Source organism: Sprattus sprattus, assembly GCF_963457725.1.
Source record: "Sprattus sprattus genome assembly, chromosome: 9".
In the NCBI taxonomy this organism is placed as follows: Eukaryota; Metazoa; Chordata; class Actinopteri; order Clupeiformes; family Clupeidae; genus Sprattus; species Sprattus sprattus.
The window spans coordinates 26,256,747-26,275,887 of NC_137928.1; the positions used below are offsets into that span (position 1 = coordinate 26,256,747).

At 41.6% G+C, this 19,141-nt stretch overlaps 1 protein-coding gene across 1 annotated transcript; it reads right to left on the reverse strand.

The window, feature by feature from the left end:
• Positions 1 to 14,982: 14,982 nt before the first annotated feature.
• LOC308370275 (olfactory receptor 10J5-like) lies at positions 14,983 to 15,963 on the reverse strand (the record flags this gene model as incomplete). Its single annotated transcript, XM_080844935.1, has 1 exon — positions 14,983 to 15,963. One exon carries the CDS (start codon positions 15,961 to 15,963, stop codon positions 14,983 to 14,985), a length of 981 nt encoding a protein of 326 aa, XP_080701061.1.
• Positions 15,964 to 19,141: the final 3,178 nt, after the last annotated feature.

The window sequence follows — 19,141 nt, forward strand, 5'->3', positions numbered from 1 at the left end:
AACCCTCGGAAAAAAAGACTAAGTTTGTTGGCTGTCTCACACTGTGATAAACCTGTTAAAGTGGCACGATAGTAATCAGACAGTGTTAGGACAGTAGGTAGCGATCTGGTTTAGTATTAGGAAGGTTTACGGTTCAATTCCCATGCCCGCAATCAAGTTTGTAATCGTGTGTGTCTGTGTGTGTGTCTATGCATATCATATGAAATGTGTAATATACATGAACTTGTGTGTGTGTGCGCACTGTAAGCAAAATGACGGCTCTGCGATCCATTATTATTTTATTTTCTTCATTTAGCTCAGCAAAAACGGTCGTGCCTGCTACGTCCGCGGTGCATCCTTGAATAACGTACCCAGGACGTCTAAAACAGGTTTTCTAGATGTCACCACAATGCCCTCAGGACGTTCTTGCAACTTCCTGCAGAACGTCCCCAGGACCTATAGAAACACGTTCCCCAGACGTAACCACAATGCCCTCGGGAGGTGCTTGCAACGTCCTGCATAACGTCCCCAGGACCTATAGAAAACGTTTCCCAGTTGTCACCGCAACGTCCTCGGGACGGTCTTGGAACGTCGTGCAAAACGTCCTAAAGTTGTCACGGGAACCATACACATTTACGTTTTTAGAACGTTCAGAGAGACCATTACAGGACGTCTAGGGGACGTCATTTTGCTTACAGGGAGGTTTGTACGCAGTGGCGGTCCGTGCATTTCACGACTAGGCCTTCAGCGATGTCCTACACGATGTTAAACTGAGTGAATCCACCTCCTAATACCATCATTACGACGCCATGGCTCTCGAACCATTATATTTATACAGAAAGGCAGTATAAGTGAGCATTGCATCACCTTAACATAGTCGAGTACAACAGACTTTATTAATATTTCCGGAGCATTTAAAATCAATACACCCGTATTAATAATACATTAAGAGTAGTAAACTCTCAGTTATATGATCGCTTGGATATTACTGTCACAACTTAAAAATAAAAGGCGATTTTCAGGGATTAGTCTACAAAGTTTTATTAAGTCCACCGAAAGTAGCCTATGTGAGCTTTAACAAGTTTGTCCACTAAACATCGCATTGTCCCACCTGCAAAGCAGTTTCATTAAACTTCCCATCCTCATGATATCCAGTTTTTCTTGAAAGTTCCGTCTTGAAAATGGCGTTGTAATTGTATCAAAAACTGGAATTATCAAGTTGGTGTAAACTAGTTTATTTGAGTTGGTTAATGTAATTATATTTAGTCTTACCAATTGAAACACCAACATAATAAGCATTGAAACCGATGTACGTCGTTTTCGCATTAGCCAGCTAAACTGAGCACTGAAGCACTGCACCGGTCTGCCTCAGTATCCAATCAAAGGACGTTTACGTGTCACGTTCAACGCGAGGAAAGAAATCTTCCGGGCCTTCTAGAAGGCCCAATGTCGCCAACTCAAAATCTGATTGGTTGTCACAACTGTCTGTTTCAGTTCATTCAACTTAAATGAACTGAAACAGCCAGTTGTGATAACCAATCAGATGTACACGGGCCTTCAATGTGAATTCTGAAGGCCTCAGGGAAGATTTCTGTTCTCGGGGAAGATTTCTTGGAGCGTGGCAACACATGATAGCTGAAATATGATTGGATGAAAGCTCTAACATAAATTAACAACGCTGGAAGCTATGAAATGAAGATAATGGACTATGGGAAATAATTTAATACATATTTATGAAAAGAAAATATTAAAATTAAATGTATTTTATTACATTTATTTTCTGATGATGTTTAGGCCAGCAGAGAAGGCCTTGAAGGCCCTGACGGACCACCACTGTTTGTACGTAAGGTAAACCTTATTGGAATGGTAAATATAAAAGGTAGGTATTACAGACAAGTTTTTACGAAAGATTAACTTGGGTTGGGACTGGTTTGCACGTAAGGTAAGCCTTATTGGGATGTTACTGGGATGGTAAAGGTAAACGGTAGGTAAACCACACTCATTGAAGCCACACCCCCAAACTTTGTTTTTTGTTATGCAGCCAGACAACATGGAAGAGGTGGAGGAATAGCCACCATCTCCAGGTCATCCTATCAATGCAAACAACTCACTCTCTGTAACTTATCCTCCTTCGAGTACCTAGCCAGGATCATTACAGGTCCACCACAGATCCTGCTCATAACCATCTATAGATCCCCAAAGCTATCTGCCAGTAGCTTCCTTGATGAATTCACTGAACTCTTATCATCCATCTGCACTGACTATGACTGCCTCACTTTAACTGGAGACTTCAATTTTCACATTGACATCCCAACAAACCACCACTCCAGAGACTTCACTGCCATACTGGATACCTTCTCCCTTACCCAGCACATTGACCAACCAACACACACCCATGGTCATACCCTAGACCTAGTTATAACAAAAGGTCTTACAATCACCACAACTGTGCTAGACCTGGGGCTCTCTGACCACTTCTGTGTCTTTTTCGACGTGTCTCTCCCACTCCCTGCCCCCCAAATACCAATGTCAACAAAGAGGCGCATTATAAATGCAAACACCGTTACTCTTTTCGAGAAGGCCATCACAACCGTCTGTCCAGAAATGCCAAAGGAGCCACCTGTCTCAGCGGAAACAGCACTGGACATCTTCACTACCAAGATGACCAATATCATGGATAGCATCGCCCCGTTGAAGACAAAAAAAGTCACTAATAAAAATAGTTCTCCCTGGCTCTCCCTCCCCTCTGTCAAAATACTCAAACAAGACTGTAGAAAGAGTGAGAGGAAATGGCGTAAGCACAGACGACCCTCTGACTACACTACCTATAAGGAAAAGCTCTGTGCTTACAACAATGAGATCCGCAATTCTAGACAGTCCTATTTCTCAAACCTCATCAATAACAACATCAATAACACTCGGGTGCTTTTTTCTACAATGGAGAAATTAACCATTTCCCCCACCCAACTTCCATCACACTTTCTCTCCACTAACGCCTGTAATAAATTTGCCTCCTTATTCAAGAAAAAAATTGAGGACATTAGCGCTAGTATTCCCCCACCCACAACCTCCCGCTTTGACCTACTGCCGCCATCTGGTGGTAACACTACCATTTTCTCTGAATTCTCCCAAGTGACCCTGGAAGCTTTATCAGAGACAGTAAGCAGGCTAAACTCCACCACCTGCAGCCTTGACACCCTTCCGACTAACTTCCTGAAGTCTGCTTTCCCTTTCATCTCCTCAGAGCTGCGGGCCATTACAAACTTGTCTCTGCAATCGGGAGTAGTCCCTAGCTCTCTAAAAACGGCACTTGTCAGGCCAATCCTCAAGAAAAGAAGTCTGGATCCCACTCTTCTTAAGAACTACAGGCCTATCTCAAACCTACCTTTTATAGGCAAAGTACTTGAGAAAATTGTTTTTACTCAACTGACTGATTTTTAAACCTCCCATCACTGCTTTGACGCCTTCCAATCAGGCTTTCGGGCACATCACACCACTGAGACAGCACTGATCAAGGTTTTGAACGACATACGTCTTAACTTGGATACAGGCAAGGCAACTGTGTTGGTTCTATTGGACCTTAGTGCAGCATTTGACACGGTAGACCATTCCATCTTACTCCACAGACTTGAGCACTGGGTCGGTCTTTCCGGTACAGTCCTCAGCTGGCTAAAGTCATATCTAGAAGGAAGACAATTCTATGTCTCCATAGGCAACTGGTCATCACCTCCCACCCCCCTCCACTGTGGTGTCCCACAAGGATCCATTTTAGGCCCTCTTTTATTCAATCTGTACATGCTCCCACTGGGACAGGTCATTCGTCAGCGTCGGATCTCCTACCACAGTAACGCTGACGATACACAGCTTTATTTTTCCCTCTCCCCCAACGACCTCAGCCCACTGGACACACTGACCTGCTGTGTGGAAGATGTTAAAAACTGGATGAGCACTAACTTTCTGCAGCTGAACAACGAGAAAACGGAAATAATAGTTTTTGGAAAAAAGGATCTCAGAGACCGCATCTCATCCAAACTGACCTGCAGTGGCTACCTAGTCAAAACAATGGTAAAAAACCTGGGTGTGCAGTTGGACAGTGAACTCTCTTTTAACTCCCACATCAAAGCCATCACAAAATCCTCCTACTACCACCTAAAACACATCTCGAAATATAAGAATTTCATGTCGCAAGATGGCCTCGAAAAACGTATCCATGCCTTTGTTTCCAGTAGGTTGGACTATTGTAAAGGTCTCCTTACAGGCCTGCCCAAGAAAACTATCAGACAGCTCCAGCCAGGGGCGGACTGGGACAAAAAATCGGCCCGGGCATTTTGAACCAGACCGGCCCACTAAATTCGATAACACACCTTTTCAATCTCGAATGTCTACACCAACCAGGCTTATAGCTAGCAGGGCGTCTGCCCTATAGTCTACTAAAAAATAAGAAGAAACGGGACGCCCTACTTTTAGGCAGGACGGCCTAAAGACGCCCTATTTTTCTCCCGTTTTACCTGTTAACTTCGCGGAATGTGATCAAAATTCACCGTTTCAGTCGCTTCAGTGCTTAGCGAAGTCTAGAATCATACATATGACCTGCCAATTAGAAAATACAAATAGCATTGCTGTATTCCCGCTACAACAACGTTACATCATGATTCCAACGAAACATTGATTCACGGGCTCGCAGAAGCTCCAGAAGACAGCTGTCTCACCGCACGTCACTGAACCTACTACTGTATGAGTTCAACAAGAGTTTGTGTGTTAAGGTGGTGGTCTTAATTAATCTAAATGCAATACACATCATACACTTTAAAGCTTTGTTCAGAATACGGAGGTATAAGATCGGTCGATATTTTCCATGAAAATAGCGACTGAAGAACCCCCTGTTCTCGTCTCCGAGAGGACAGGCTGTATTGCTCCCTTTTCTAGAAGGGAGTCTATTTCCTCCTGTAGGAAACGCGCTTGATGAGGTGGCATTAACGTTTGAACTACGCCCCTGAACTTCGGGGGGGACGGGAAAACTGGAGCGTATAACGGGCTATCATAATTCGGTATCTGGACAAATTGGCATATTTTCGGAATACCAGGGTTTGGGAATACTGGGCTTTCGGAACAATTGACATGGCACCGCGCACCACTCAAACACACAACATAGAGTGTAGGCTAACGGCTGGCTGTTTCAGAGTACAGTAGGCTGAGGGCTAGCAACAGCTACAGACTTGTCTTGTATTTAGCTATGCAAACGAACTTGGCCATAGAACATAGGTTCTAAGTCAAACATATTTTAGAGACGTTTTAATTCATGATCAGTAAGCTTAACGTAGGTCGTTGTATCGTATCTACCTGGCTGTAGCCACCAGCACTGTCATCCACGGGAGCTGATGGCAAAGTTTAGCTAAAGGTAGAAGGTGTTTGCTGATATGATTGGACGAGACCCTAGTCACTCAAGAAGACGGCCAATGGGCCGCAGACTAGCGTGCGCCTGTCAAGCATGTCAAGGCCATGGGCCACACTGTTTACCGTCCTAATGCATTATGTAGGCAGGTCCAAATCGAAAGGGGTTTGTGTTGGGCCAGCCCAGGGGATGTGATTGGGCCAGCCCAGTGTCAGTAGGGCCGCTGATGAACCGGTCAGACCATTATATGGGGAAAAAAATAAAAAATGAAAATTCGGGACCATCGGCCCATATTGCACCCCGGCCCAGCGGGCAAACGCCCGGTATGCCCGATGGCCAGTCCGTCCCTGGCTCCAGCTGATCCAAAATGCGGCAGCCAGAATCCTGATGAGGGCTAAAAGGACAGACCACATTACACCACTGCTTAAACACCTCCACTGGCTACCAGTTCAGTTCAGAATTGATTTTAAGATTTTATTATTGTCTCTAAATGGAACTGGCCCTGTCTACCTGAAAGACCTATTGCAGCACTACACCCCTACCAGGTCTCTCAGATCCCAAGAAAGGGTCCTCCTGATCCCACCCATTACCAGAACAAAACAGGGAGAAGCTGCTTTTAGCTCATATGCTGTTAAAGTTTGGAACTGCTTACCTGAGTACACAAAAACTGCTCCAACAACAAGCTGTTTTAAAAGCAGGCTAAAGACACACCTCTTCTCCCTCGCCTATGCCTAGGTCTTTCCATCCCAACATTCCTTTACAGCTCTCCCCTCACTCATCTATGCAAACACTTTTTCTGCTTTTAGGGATTTTATGTTTTCATGGTTTTTAGATGAGGTCACTGGAGGGCAATAACAATACTTATCAGACCGCAGACCGGCAAAGACGTCAATACGCGGCTGGCATGACTACCCATTAGCCAATCAGAATGCTTGTACTGTCGTTGCAATATAATAATTATTATTATTATGTTTTTTTTTCCCACTACATCCTAGTTTTTATGTTTATTTGATGTCTATTTTTAAGTATTTGCTGTAAAGCACTTTGAGCTGCATTATTTTGCATGAAAGGTGCTATATGGGCCATTCTACCGAATTGGTGCAAAGTCACGTCGGAAATATTTTGATTTTTTTTATGTTTTATTCCCAAAACTTTGTCCGTATGTATATTGTACCATATCTAAAGTACACTTATCTAGTAAAAGAACATGCAATTTTTATATTGTATTTTCAGAATGTGTTGGAATGTTTTTCCTCTTCCAAAAATTGTCACTACCGAAACATCACATTTACTATAGTAAAAAAGTATTATTATTGACCTGTTCCGATTGTGTTTCCTTCCCTTCTCTGAAGAGTATTTTTACAAATATTTCTTGAAGGTTTTCACAACGAAATCCATAAAAATGAAATTTTTACCAAATTTTCAAGTTCAATTTATTTGTTTCGGTAGTGACTGCACTGTTTCGGTAGTGACTGCACTGTTGGATGGATGTTCATTTCTCTCTCAAAAATATTCCAAAAGGTGCTCTGGGCCGCCCTTTAGTCCACACAACACATTTATTTAAAAATGATGGGATTGAACTACTTCAATTTTGTCACTCCCAAAATCATCAGGTCACTACCATATGTTTCGGTAGTGACTGTTTCGGTAGTGACAATTCTAGCTAACTTTAAGCATAAATAAAGAATTCTAGCAAGCACACGGCTTGCAAACAAATCTTTGAAGAGGTGCACACACTGTGGAGCTGCCCAAAAGTACAAGACTTCTGGACATCAGTTCATGAGTGCATTCAGAAAGTTGTAGGCCTAGAGGTTCCCTTTTGCATTCGCCTATACCTTCTGGGAGACCCATCTATACTGACAAATGACATTGCCTCAGTCTATGCAGAATGGGTCCAGACAGCCATCATGCTAGGTAGGAAACTGCTAGTCCAACAGTGGAAGTCAACCCATGCCCCATCAATTACAGACTGGTATAATGCCCTTACCACAGTTGCTGCTTATGAGCGGGTATCATTTACCCTGTTGGACAGGTTAGATTGGTTTCTACAATACTTGAATGGTTCTCAGTGATGTGCTGCAGGCTCAACTCCCCTCTATTAACACACAACATAGGTGCTCTCTGGTTCATCTTCTAGCGCAGCCTCCCTCCTCCCCATTTTTTTTTTCTTTGTTTGTTTGTTTTTGTAATGCTATTTGTTATTGTCTTGTTTTGTCTGTGTTTTCAGTTTTTTATATTTTCAGTTTTTTCACTTTCTCCTTAGCCTTATGTCTTTTTTTTGTTGAAGGTATAGAACATTTGTATTTAAGTGGTTATTTGAATTATGTTCCGATGGTATATATAGCGTATACAAGCACTGGTGCATAACTTTGTATGTGATGATTATACCATGTTCATGCTTTGACCTATGAATGGTAACCTGTACAAACGTTTAAAAACAAATAAAAATGGTCAATCACAAAAAAAAAGAGGAGGTGCACACACATACAAACATAAGATTTTGCATGAAACCCCAAAAGGTTTACTTAATTGAAGAAAACATGCGTTTCGGTAGTGACAATTCTTAGGGTTACACGTTGATTTTCAGACTTTGGAACACATTTATATAAAAACTATGGGATTTAGCTACTTACCATTCAACCATGAGAGACAGAGATGCAGTATCACTGCATGGTCAAAAATGCAGGGTCGTGGCTAAAACACAGGCTCAGCCAATGGACTAAAACTCTTGTGTTTCGGTAGTGACATGAAAACTAGGGACATGATTTTTTGAGTATAGTTAATTGATTTAAAAATTAAACCCACAATAAATCTTAATATTCCAAGTTCTGTTTCAACCCAATCATAAAGATCTTTGAAATGGAATAATTGAAAAAAATCTAAAAAAATTGAAAAGTGTTATTTAAAGGCATTGAAATTTAGATGTCAGGGTTGGGGACAGCTACTTCCCAATAGAAAGTACCCTATAAATGATGGTTTTGTATATAAATATCTATGCCTAAATACCTAATTGTTTTGTAAACAGTTTTTATTGTTGAGGGACTGCATATTACACGAATTCGGTAGAATGGCCCATATAAATAAAGTTTTATTATTATTATCATATCGTTGATTGTTTGCCTGAATTGTTTTCACCTGTGTATTATCTCTCTTCCCCCTTCTATATATAGCCCAGCCTAGATACTGGCTTTGCAGCTCAGCCGATCCTCTGCGGCTACTCCGCCATCGCCCCAGCATCCAGCACCAGCCCATGAACCTAAGCTGCATCCTCCTCAGAAATAAGCTGGCTTCAGGCACATGCCGCTCTTTTCTCTCTCAGTGCTCTGTCGTGTTTGCGCGGACACATTGAACCCTTTTCTTTTAAAATATATACAGTTCAAAAATAAAAAATAAATAAGCACTTTGTCAGGGGAATAAGACCGATGTCTTGCACATTTTAGTATCTGAGTGAGGTTTCTGCTGCTAAGGACCCACCCATTAGCAAATGACAGCTATTCATATGATAAAGGGATGGTGATTCAGTGATGTCTATTGGATCATGGTGTGGCGAGAAAATCTCCGGGGGTAGTCGGCCACAAAGACATTCCAGGGCCATTAGGTAATGGCCTTTGTCTTCGACTGAGGTGTCCCAGGTTTATTTACACCAACTCATCAATATGCATTTGTAGGGATACAGATTTCGAGAGGCACAGGTCACTCTGAAATTATAAATATGTAGTAGTGAAACAAGACACACTTTCTGAATGCTGAACTAACATTTGTATAGCCAACACAAGGCTCAGAAATAAAAAAGTCTTGTGAATAAATCTTTACAATGTGTTTTTGTACAAAGTCTGAGCACCTCTAAAACAAGGTTTTTCCAAGAGTATGTTCACATTTGATTTAAATTAAACCTTTTTTTTTTTTACTACATTCCTTTTACTTACATGATATTACTGCTTAGGGATTCTAGAATATAATCATATATTCCATTTGTGCATCAATGTTTTTAGTTAAGGGAAATGTACAAAAACATCAAGGCATGTCAGACAACTTAGAAAAGTCTAAAAGGTATTGGACTGTAGACAGTGGTGGACAGTAACGAAGTACATGTAATTCGTTACTGTACTTAAGTAACATTTCCATGTATCTGTACTTTACTCAAGTACATTTATTTGGTAAGACTTTATACTTTTACTTCACTACATCTAAAGCGAAAATTATTACTTTTCACTTCTTCACATTTACAAAAACACTTGTTCCTTTTTTATTTTAAATAAAATACCAAAAGGTCAAAGTGTATCGCGACTATAACCAATCAGCGGCAGCGCCCAGCGCGCGATTATCTGCTGAAGTTAACAACAGGTGTCGTCCTGATTGAAGAATTGCAAAGTCACGCTGGAGCTGGAAGCACAAGGTGGTGTACGTGCTTGTGGTCATTGAGAGTTCTTACTAGAGATTATTAATATTATTTGTCAGGTAAATGGCTGAGGAGCTGACTGCAGCATCATCGGATGAAACAGAAGTTGGTGCCCAACACCCCTGGCCTTATTTAGCCGAATTGTTTGAATTCATCGAAAAGAAAAAAGAGTCCTATTACTTCAAGTGTCGCCTCTGCATTAAAAACACTACGCTGTCGGCATTCTGGAACTCGCCATTAAATTTTAAAAAGCACATCGAGGTAAATTCGCCATTACATGAATACTACTAACAGAGTGGTTATAAATATGCCCCGGTTGATTATATTACATTGAAATACATTACATTAACAGGTGCTTTTATCCAAAGCAATATGCTAGCACCCAAATTATCTGTGGAGATGCTAAGTGGCAGATTAATACAGCCTCCCTCACCAAACGTTAACGCCGGGGACAGTCGAATTCATGGCCCAGCGAAGTGAACTTCGCAATTCATTCCTATGAGGGAGAAGGCAAGCACATATGAGCGAAGCGACATTATTCGGCCAAGTTAAATATTAGTTTAAAAAAAGTTTAATATGATGAGTTCAGTTTGTTGGTTGGGCTGCTAGTTCTCGAGCTAACTTGGCTCTAGAGTTTAAACAGTTGTGAATGTGATTGGTAGGCCTATTTGTTATTTGTAAAAACTTCCATTTTACTTTTGAATCTCTGATTTTAAGGTCATGAATGAATGCTATTGACTACTCTGTTTATCACAAGTGAAATTGATGGAAAATAAAATAATGAAACTTGAAGGAATGCTTTTTGTGTTGTTGCTTCAAAACCACTTGGTCTTACTTAAAGATAATATAGTTTTGAGTATTTTGGGTTAGATTAGGCAAATGTAAAGCATTGTTCACCTGTTCAAGTAGGGGTTTTGATGTGACAGTTAAAAAAAATATATATACTTTAACTTTTAATACTAGTATTTTTGAAGGCAGATACCTTTGTACTTCTACTCAAGTAAAAAAATGAGGTGAATACTTTTACTTTTACTTGAGTAATATTCAATGCAATGTAACTGTACTTTTACTCAAGTACACAATTGGTTTACTTCGTCCACCACTGACTGTAGAGTGTCAGTTGAGAGAGGAGAGTGGTTCATGTCCCTGGACTTGTAGGACGCATACTTTCACATCCCCATGTGCCCAGTGAACAGACCTTTTCTGAGGTTTGCATTCCAAGGACAGGCTTACCAGTTCAGGGTGCTGCCCTTTGGCCTGCCTTCAGCGGCCCTGTCCCCCCTTCAAGCAGCAGGCTTGAAGATCCTGCCTTACTTGGACGATTGGCTAATCTGTGCCCCAGATCGTGTACAAGTCATGAAAGACACAAAGAGGGTCATTTATCATGTACAGAGCTTAGCGCTCAGGGTTAATCTGGAAAAGAGCAACCTCATCCCCCCACAGACTACAATTTTTGTGGGGCTACAAGTAAATTCAGTCACAATGCGTGGCTCGCTTACACCACAGGGTGTCCAAGCTCCTAGCGCTGGTGAGCCAGTTCCGTCTTGGCAGACAACTGGAGTTGGTGCAATATCAGAGGTTTCTGGGCACAATGTCAGCAGCAGCTGCAGTAGTCCCATTAGGCCTCCTCAGGGCTCGTCCGCTGCACAGATGGTTGAATGCGTTCTACCTTCATCCTCGGCAAGACCGGCGTGTGAAACTCAAGTTCACACGGCCATTCAGGCACGCACTGCGACCCTGGAGAGAACAGGCCCTCTTATCTCAGGGGGCCCCACTGGGAAATATCCAATCCAGCAGGGCGGTTGTGACCACAGACGCCTCCCTAACTGGATGGGGTGCAGTTTGGGAAGGAAGGACAGTTCGGGGTACGTTTAATTCCCGCTGGAGGGGCGAGCATATAAATGTGCTTGAGCTGAGGGCAGTTCATCTGGCCCTAGTGGAACCAGGTCTCCGCACTGCCTCCAGGTAGCCTGGAAACTCCTGGTGTGGGCCCTCACCCATTTGGCATCCCTGAGAGCAGTGTACATTCCGGGAGTGCAGAACCAAGCGGCAGACCTCCTGTCCAGGGCTGGCCCCCTCCCGGGCCAGGTGGTTTTCCATAAGGGACCAATGGGCACCTCTGGGTCAGGATGCTCTGTCCCAAGACTGGCCGTTGGTCCAGCTGTATGCTTTCCCTCCTCTTCCCCTGATTCCCTATGTCCTCCACAAGGTCCTCACAGGCCATTATATGGTCTTGCTGATAGCTCCCGGCCGGGGAAATGGTGGTTCCCCGCTTTCCACCGCCTGGTTAAGGGGCAGCCATGGTCCCTTCCAGTCAGGGCTGATCTCCTGTCTCAGGCAGGCGGTAAGATCTGGCACCCCAATCCAGCACCTCTACAGTTGTGGGCATGGCCACTCCTCAGCCTCTCCCGCAGGAGCTAGGTGAGGCAGTATTGCACACCATACAGAGTGCCAGGGCTCCCTCTACGCAAGTTTGCTACAGCCAGAAATGGGGTGTATTCTGACTGGTGTCACAACAAAGAGTTAGACCCAGTCTTTTGCTCAGTGCACAGCATTTTAGGCATATTTTAATATATGCCCAAATTAAAATTATATTTTTATTTTAGGAACTATTTTTGTTTTTAATAAAAAGGAAATGTTATGTTATAAAATGTTGTAAATGTTATACATACGTTATGTTATGATACGTTATCGGACGTACATGGTCCCAATAAATGGCCCCTTGAGTCACTGAATTTTTTTTTTGTGGCCCCTCATCATTTCTACTTGAGTACCCCTGGTGTAGACTGTGGTGACGGTCTGAGTGAGGTCGAAATAGATCGTAAGTTATGTCCATAACTATGGATCTATGAGACTGAACGATGACCGTCACCATCTCTTGTCGCTCGGGGTGAGCTGAGGCGTTCCAGGCAAGAGAAAGGGGCGTGACCCCGGACGGGTTTTATACTGCGGGTCCAGCCCCAGTTACTCACATGACCCTGTTGGTATTATGGTCTCGAGACAGGTAGTAAGGAGAGGCAATATCCAAGGTGTAGACCCTGGTGACGGTCATCGTTCGTTTTCATAGATCCATAGTTATGGACACAACTTACGTAATGCCACGTGTTTCCCCCTGTTTGTTTATTTCGTCATGTGTTGTTGTGGTTGCGTGGTCAGGCCATGTGCTACTGTCATTATCCGGAGACTCCACCCTCTGCTGTTTCCTGGATTTTTCCCCGGCCTTTTGAAATCTCATCTGTTCCCCATCATGTCGCTGATTGTTTGCCTGAATTGTTTTCATCTGTGTATTATCTCTGTTCCACCTTCTTTATATGTAGCTGTCCTTCTGCAGTCCACTGTCGGATCGTAATTCATTGTCTGTGAGAATCTATGCCTGAATCCTGCCTTTTTTATGCGTATATGATTTTCTGATTTTTGATCTTCTGTGTTTTGCATTTGGAGTTTTGTTAGCCTGTTATCTCTTTGGACCTTCTGATTTTGCTCTACTGTGTTTTTCCCCTATTGGAATTCTGTTTTGCCTTTTTTGGGATTTTTGCGTGTTCTGTCTTGAAAGAAATAGATCCACAAGTGTTTTTTTTGCAACCTGGTCTGCAATTTGGTCCTTACTGTGAGAAAGCCTAACATAAGGATGTATTTGAGCAACTGTGTGACGCAATCGAGCATGCTGATTTGTCATGGAAGTTGCTCTGAGGAATAACAAGACAGTGCTCCATCAATGATCAGCATATCAGTAAACTATTCATTTTCATCTGCTTTTAAATGTGCATGTATGAAAGAAAAAATATAGATTGTATAGTAGTTGTTGATGAAGACATTAACTACTTACTAACCGAGAATGAGGTCATGCAGGGAAATATCAGACAGAGGTTGTAGCGTATTACCGAACGGTCGAGGTTAGTAAGTTGTTTATTATATGGCATTCAAGCTCTTTTCATTTTGAAAATAAATGGTAATTGTAAATAGAAAACATGTCGTTTTGTACAGCTCTCAAGTCTTCTCACGACACAGTGTAGTTCAGGTGTTGCCTAGCAAATAATGACTTGCTAACCTCAAGTTACAATGATCAATAGAAAACGGACAACAGGGCTCAGCTTAAATGGCTTTAATTTACAGTTTAACACAAGTGATTCAAACTATAGTAGTCAAGTCTTCATCATCACTTTCAATAACACATTTTCGCTGCTTCTGAATTGTACTGACCTGTACTAAGTCCTATAAAGTATTACCCGATATCAAAATGTTGTACCACGACATTCAACTGGTTTCCTGTTCTCAGATAATTTCATAATTGGAGTCCTGATTCTATCAGTAGGCTACTGAACATTACATGCTCATGGCTGTCGATGTCTATTACTGTAACATCGCTAATTTTCTAGGATGTAATGTTTGGTACTTGGTACATGGTATCGCTAATTTTTAAGAAGACGTCACTGGAGGGCAATATGGATCCATATTGACCGCTGGGGAGGGCAATACGCGGCTGGCATGATTACCCATTAGAACCCATCAGAATGCTCAAACTGTCTTTGCCATATAATAAAATGTATTATGACATATATATAATATTTATAAATATTAATAATAAGAAATACTACTAGGCTACTACAACTTCTACTAATAATAATGATAATAATTATAATACTCATAAATTACAGATGCATTCGTTTTTGAAAATAAAGTCTTTACTAAAAACAGAGATTTTTATAAAACATGACCAATAATTATAAATATTTGTCACCGTGTGAATGGAGCTTCACCTCATTTATTTTAATAAAATCTTTTAATTTGTATGAATCTTAATTGTATATGTATTCCTTTGCATCAGTATTACATCTGTAGTATAATATTATTCAAAGCGCTCCTTTCTAAGGTGATATTATTTTGGTGATTAACTTGATCCACAATCACACAGTGTCACATTTCTTTTCCATGATATAAATGAGAACAGTCAGAAGAGTAATTTTGTTAGGTGAATACCAAATTACCTAAAAGTGAGATAATGTATTATTATTTGTATTAATGATAATACATACTATCCCTAATAATAACGATAATAATAATTGCACAACATTAATATGGCTTCTATGGCTTAGAACAGAAAAATCGAAATTACAAACATCAATGGAAATGTTCTCTCAACCTTTATATTTTCTGCACTCCATGGCATCTTCACAGCTTGTGTAAAACGTGACAAACCACAACAAAACATTGCCTATGTTATGACCTTGGACAATTTATCAACCCTTGGAACACTTTCAGAGCCTGTAAAAATGGCCTTTCTCCACATTTTGGAGAGGCTTCGTTGAATTTCCTTATTTTTCCAACCATATATAACAGGATGCATCAGTGGGGGAATAAGTACATAATTTATAGACACAAATACATTAACCCCTCTGGGTAAATAATCACTGACGCGATTATATATAATCGCAAAGAATGTGACCAAAGAGAAATTCATAAAAATAATTAAGTGTGGAGTGCATGTTTCAATGGCTTTTTTTCTTGAATTGCTTGAAGCATTCAGTGTTACATAGACAATTTTCAAATATGACAGAAAAACGAGAAATACAGGGAGAACACCAAAACCAATGAGGAGAAATATACCATACACATTGCTCACATGACTGATCCTGTCAACACATGATAAACTAAAGATAGAGAAGTTATCACAAAAAATTTTGTGAATCATGTCATGGCACAGGGAAATCTGGGTTGTCAGATATACCTGACCAACAAGAAAAGTTGCAGGCACAAAGTAAGCAGCAAAGCACAGCTGTTTCACTTTCTGTGGGGTCATGATGGTGTGGTACTGCAAAGGCTGAAATATGGAGACATATCTGTCATAAGCCATAACCGTTAGCACTGTGTAGTTACAACCTCCATAGCTTCCTACTAGAAAAAACTGAAAAAGACAGCCCTCATATGATGTGGTATTGACCTCTGTTACCAGGAGAAGCATTACCTGTGGCCAAACAGCTGTGCTTCCAATCACCCCATTTAAAATTAATAAAAATAAAAATATGAACATTGGCTTATGGAGGGAAATGTCCAGGTAAATTAAAAGCAAAATAGAAAAACTGACTAATAGGGAGGCAAGGTATATGAGGAAAACAACAGTAAAAAGTACATATTTGGCTGAGCCCATGTCCTTATAGGCTGCAAAAATCAATGTGACATGGAAAGTTTCATTCATATTTGCTGTTGGAAGAGAAAAGAGTGTCAGTATATGATATATGATATACAGTATGGCAGTATTGCATTATCTTACATACTTATCAACAGACAAAATATGAAGACTAAGTTCACGTTTTCTAATAAAATTCTATTTACTAATTTACTTAACACATGCATTTATTTCCACCTGATCTACATTATTGTATTTAGAATTTAAAGAGAGTTTTACCAACGTCACAGCTGACTTCTTTCCGCAGTAATCATAGCCTTATGTAGCTGCAGCTCATGAACCAATTCCCCATTCCCACTAACAGCACTACTGGATCACTGTGCCACTGATGATCCCTGCCTGAAACCTCCTTGTTCACATCTGCTCTTTTATGTTTGGTCTGGTCCAATCGGCAGCAAAGATGATACGCCTTTGTGTAAAGATCCTTTGAGGATTATCTTATACACATCACTGATAGAAGTGAAAAAAAAGAGAAAAATGCAACATTGCAACCATCTTGCCTGGACAACCTGTACAGTTCACAGCATCATGGCTCCTGAAGCACTTGATATTGACACACAAATGCATGCACATACTGGTGCACACACACACACACACACACACACACTCACACACACACAAATCTCCAAGAGAATTAACGTAACACGCAAATTCTCAAAACAGGAGCGAACCATGGACCAAAACTATTTAAAAAAAGGGGGTTATTGCTCGGAAAATCCAAACTTTTTTTTTCAATTTTGGGTGATTTTTTGGCTTTGTTCTAACTCTGAGTCATTAGTATGACTATTAGATAGGCATATGCATAATAATTTAGTCATAGAAAGGGAAGCCTACATAATAGGCTACTGGGGTATTGTGGGGCCCCCCCCCTGGGCTGTGGGCCCCTAGAATTGTCATTACCTTTCACCCCTAAAGGATGGCCTTTGCAGTCAACAACAGACTTTTACAAAATAAAAGCCTGTGAACAACAGAATTTTACAATAATAAAATAAATAATAAAACCTGAGCCAAGGCGCGATAAAATAATTGTTGCCGTTAAATAATTAATGAGTTAACGCGATAGTAATGAGTTAACTTGCCCATCCCTAATTTTAACATTTGTATTTAAGGACCTCAAACAGCGTTGTGCTGCTCTAAACTCTGGACCTTTTATCTTATTTTACACCCTTTAAAAAAAGTTGAGCCATTGTTTAATCATAGAGCACTATTTCACATAAATTATGAATCATTACTTAAAGATACGATTTATGTAATTACATAATTAAGACACAATTTGGCACATATGTATAAACTACAGAGAAATATTCTGGTATTAGTATGTGACCTGAAATACTAAGGCACCTGTTGTGTCTCATAATCAACAAACATGAAACTGTTAGATGGCTGGACACAATCTCTCAAGCTAATGACAGCTTTATGTATTTATAAAATGTACTACTTAATCTACAACTTGAGCAACAGGAGCTTTTACAGGAGATGTGGTGATGCCAGTTACAATGCTGTTGATGCTCCCATGGGCAACCACTCAATGAGTGGAATATGAGTCAGTCAACCATAATGTTTGTCATAGTAGTCAACTCAAACAAAAGCTCCAGGGTTGGTAGATTCAATAGTGAATGGAGTGAACGCCTCGGTTCCTTACGTAACCTTGGTTCCTTAAACAAGGAACAAGATTTAACAAACGGGACTTGACCTAGTGTCATGGACCAATCGAAGAACTTATTAATTCACGCCGATAGGCAGGGAGACGTGCATTGCGCTCTGGCCCCGCCCCCACCGGAGCCCATGAATACCGCAGCGCACGTCTTCCTTTGATCAAAATTTGAGCGTCGAAACACCCACCAAAGAAGAAAACACTGTATCACGCAACTATTGTTATATCTTGTTCCTTGCTTAAGGAACCGAGGTTACGTAAAGAACCGAGGTTACGTAAGGAACAGAGACGTTCTTTATCGCAGGAACTGCGATATAACAAATGGGACCGTATCTATTAGCGCGTGTAAATACAGTGGTTGCCATTACACCCCAACTTTATTATGCTATGCCCTCATATGGGTTCATACAGCAGCCGGTGGTGAACATTCATAGGGCCTTACCCGTGCTTGTGAACGCTATCTAGGTTCTCAATGTGCACATATGCCAAGGGGATCACCGATCCCCCTGATCATAGGATTACCCATTAATTAGTGCATTGCGTTAGCCAAGCAGAGGCTGATGAACATATATCTTACTAAACAAGTAGGGCCGATGAACACATAAAATCGTAACTCTCCTCAGGCTCTGGAGATTCGGAGATCGCCAGCCTGTAGAGTACTTTCTAATACCACACTAAACTGTCAACGTTTAGGGCTCTGTTCACTGCCTTCTACCACGTAGGAGCTGATGAACACCTGTACTATTTAGTTATTCTTAGGCTCTGGCGATTCAGAGATCGCTTGGCTGCAGAACACATTGTAACTAAGAAATTGGTCTCAGCCACATCTAACATATAGAATCTAATGAAAGTGTGGCGAGAACTCCAGCGTGCTGCCTCATATATCTCTTCCACTGAGACACCTTTTAACAAGGCTTAGGAAGAAGACAACCCCACGCGTCGAGTGCGCACGCAGCCTTGCTGAGGGGTCCAGAGACAAACTTGTATAAGATAACACAATAGCCTCTATAGCCAACGATAGAGGCTCGGTTTAGACAGAGGTCTGCCTTTTGCCCGTCCCCCGAAGCAAAAAAACAGCTGATCTGATCGTCGGAACGTCTTGGTGCGCTCTAACAACGGCAAGCGCGCACCGGACACGGCGTATTCAAACGAGAACACTGCCAACTCAATCACCTGATTACGAAACGGGGCTGCTACTACCTTAGGTGTGTATGCAGCATTAGGTCTCATCCCTGCCTTGTCCCCAGCAATCGAGAACTGAAGGCACGATGGACTGACGGACAGGGCTTGCATGTCACCAACGGCAACAGGTGTTCTCGCTATTGGCAAACAGGTGTTCTCGCTGTTGGCAAACAGATCCACCTCTGCTTTGTAAAAGCGTTGCCATATCAGTTCTACCACCTGAGGGTGCAGGCCCCCGTCTGCCGCCCGGGGGTTGCCTCTTGATAACAGGTCTGCTTCATAGCTGAGCCGGCCTGGCATGTGTACTGCTCTGAACAGGGGGAAATGCACCGCTGTCCACGGGAGAAGGCG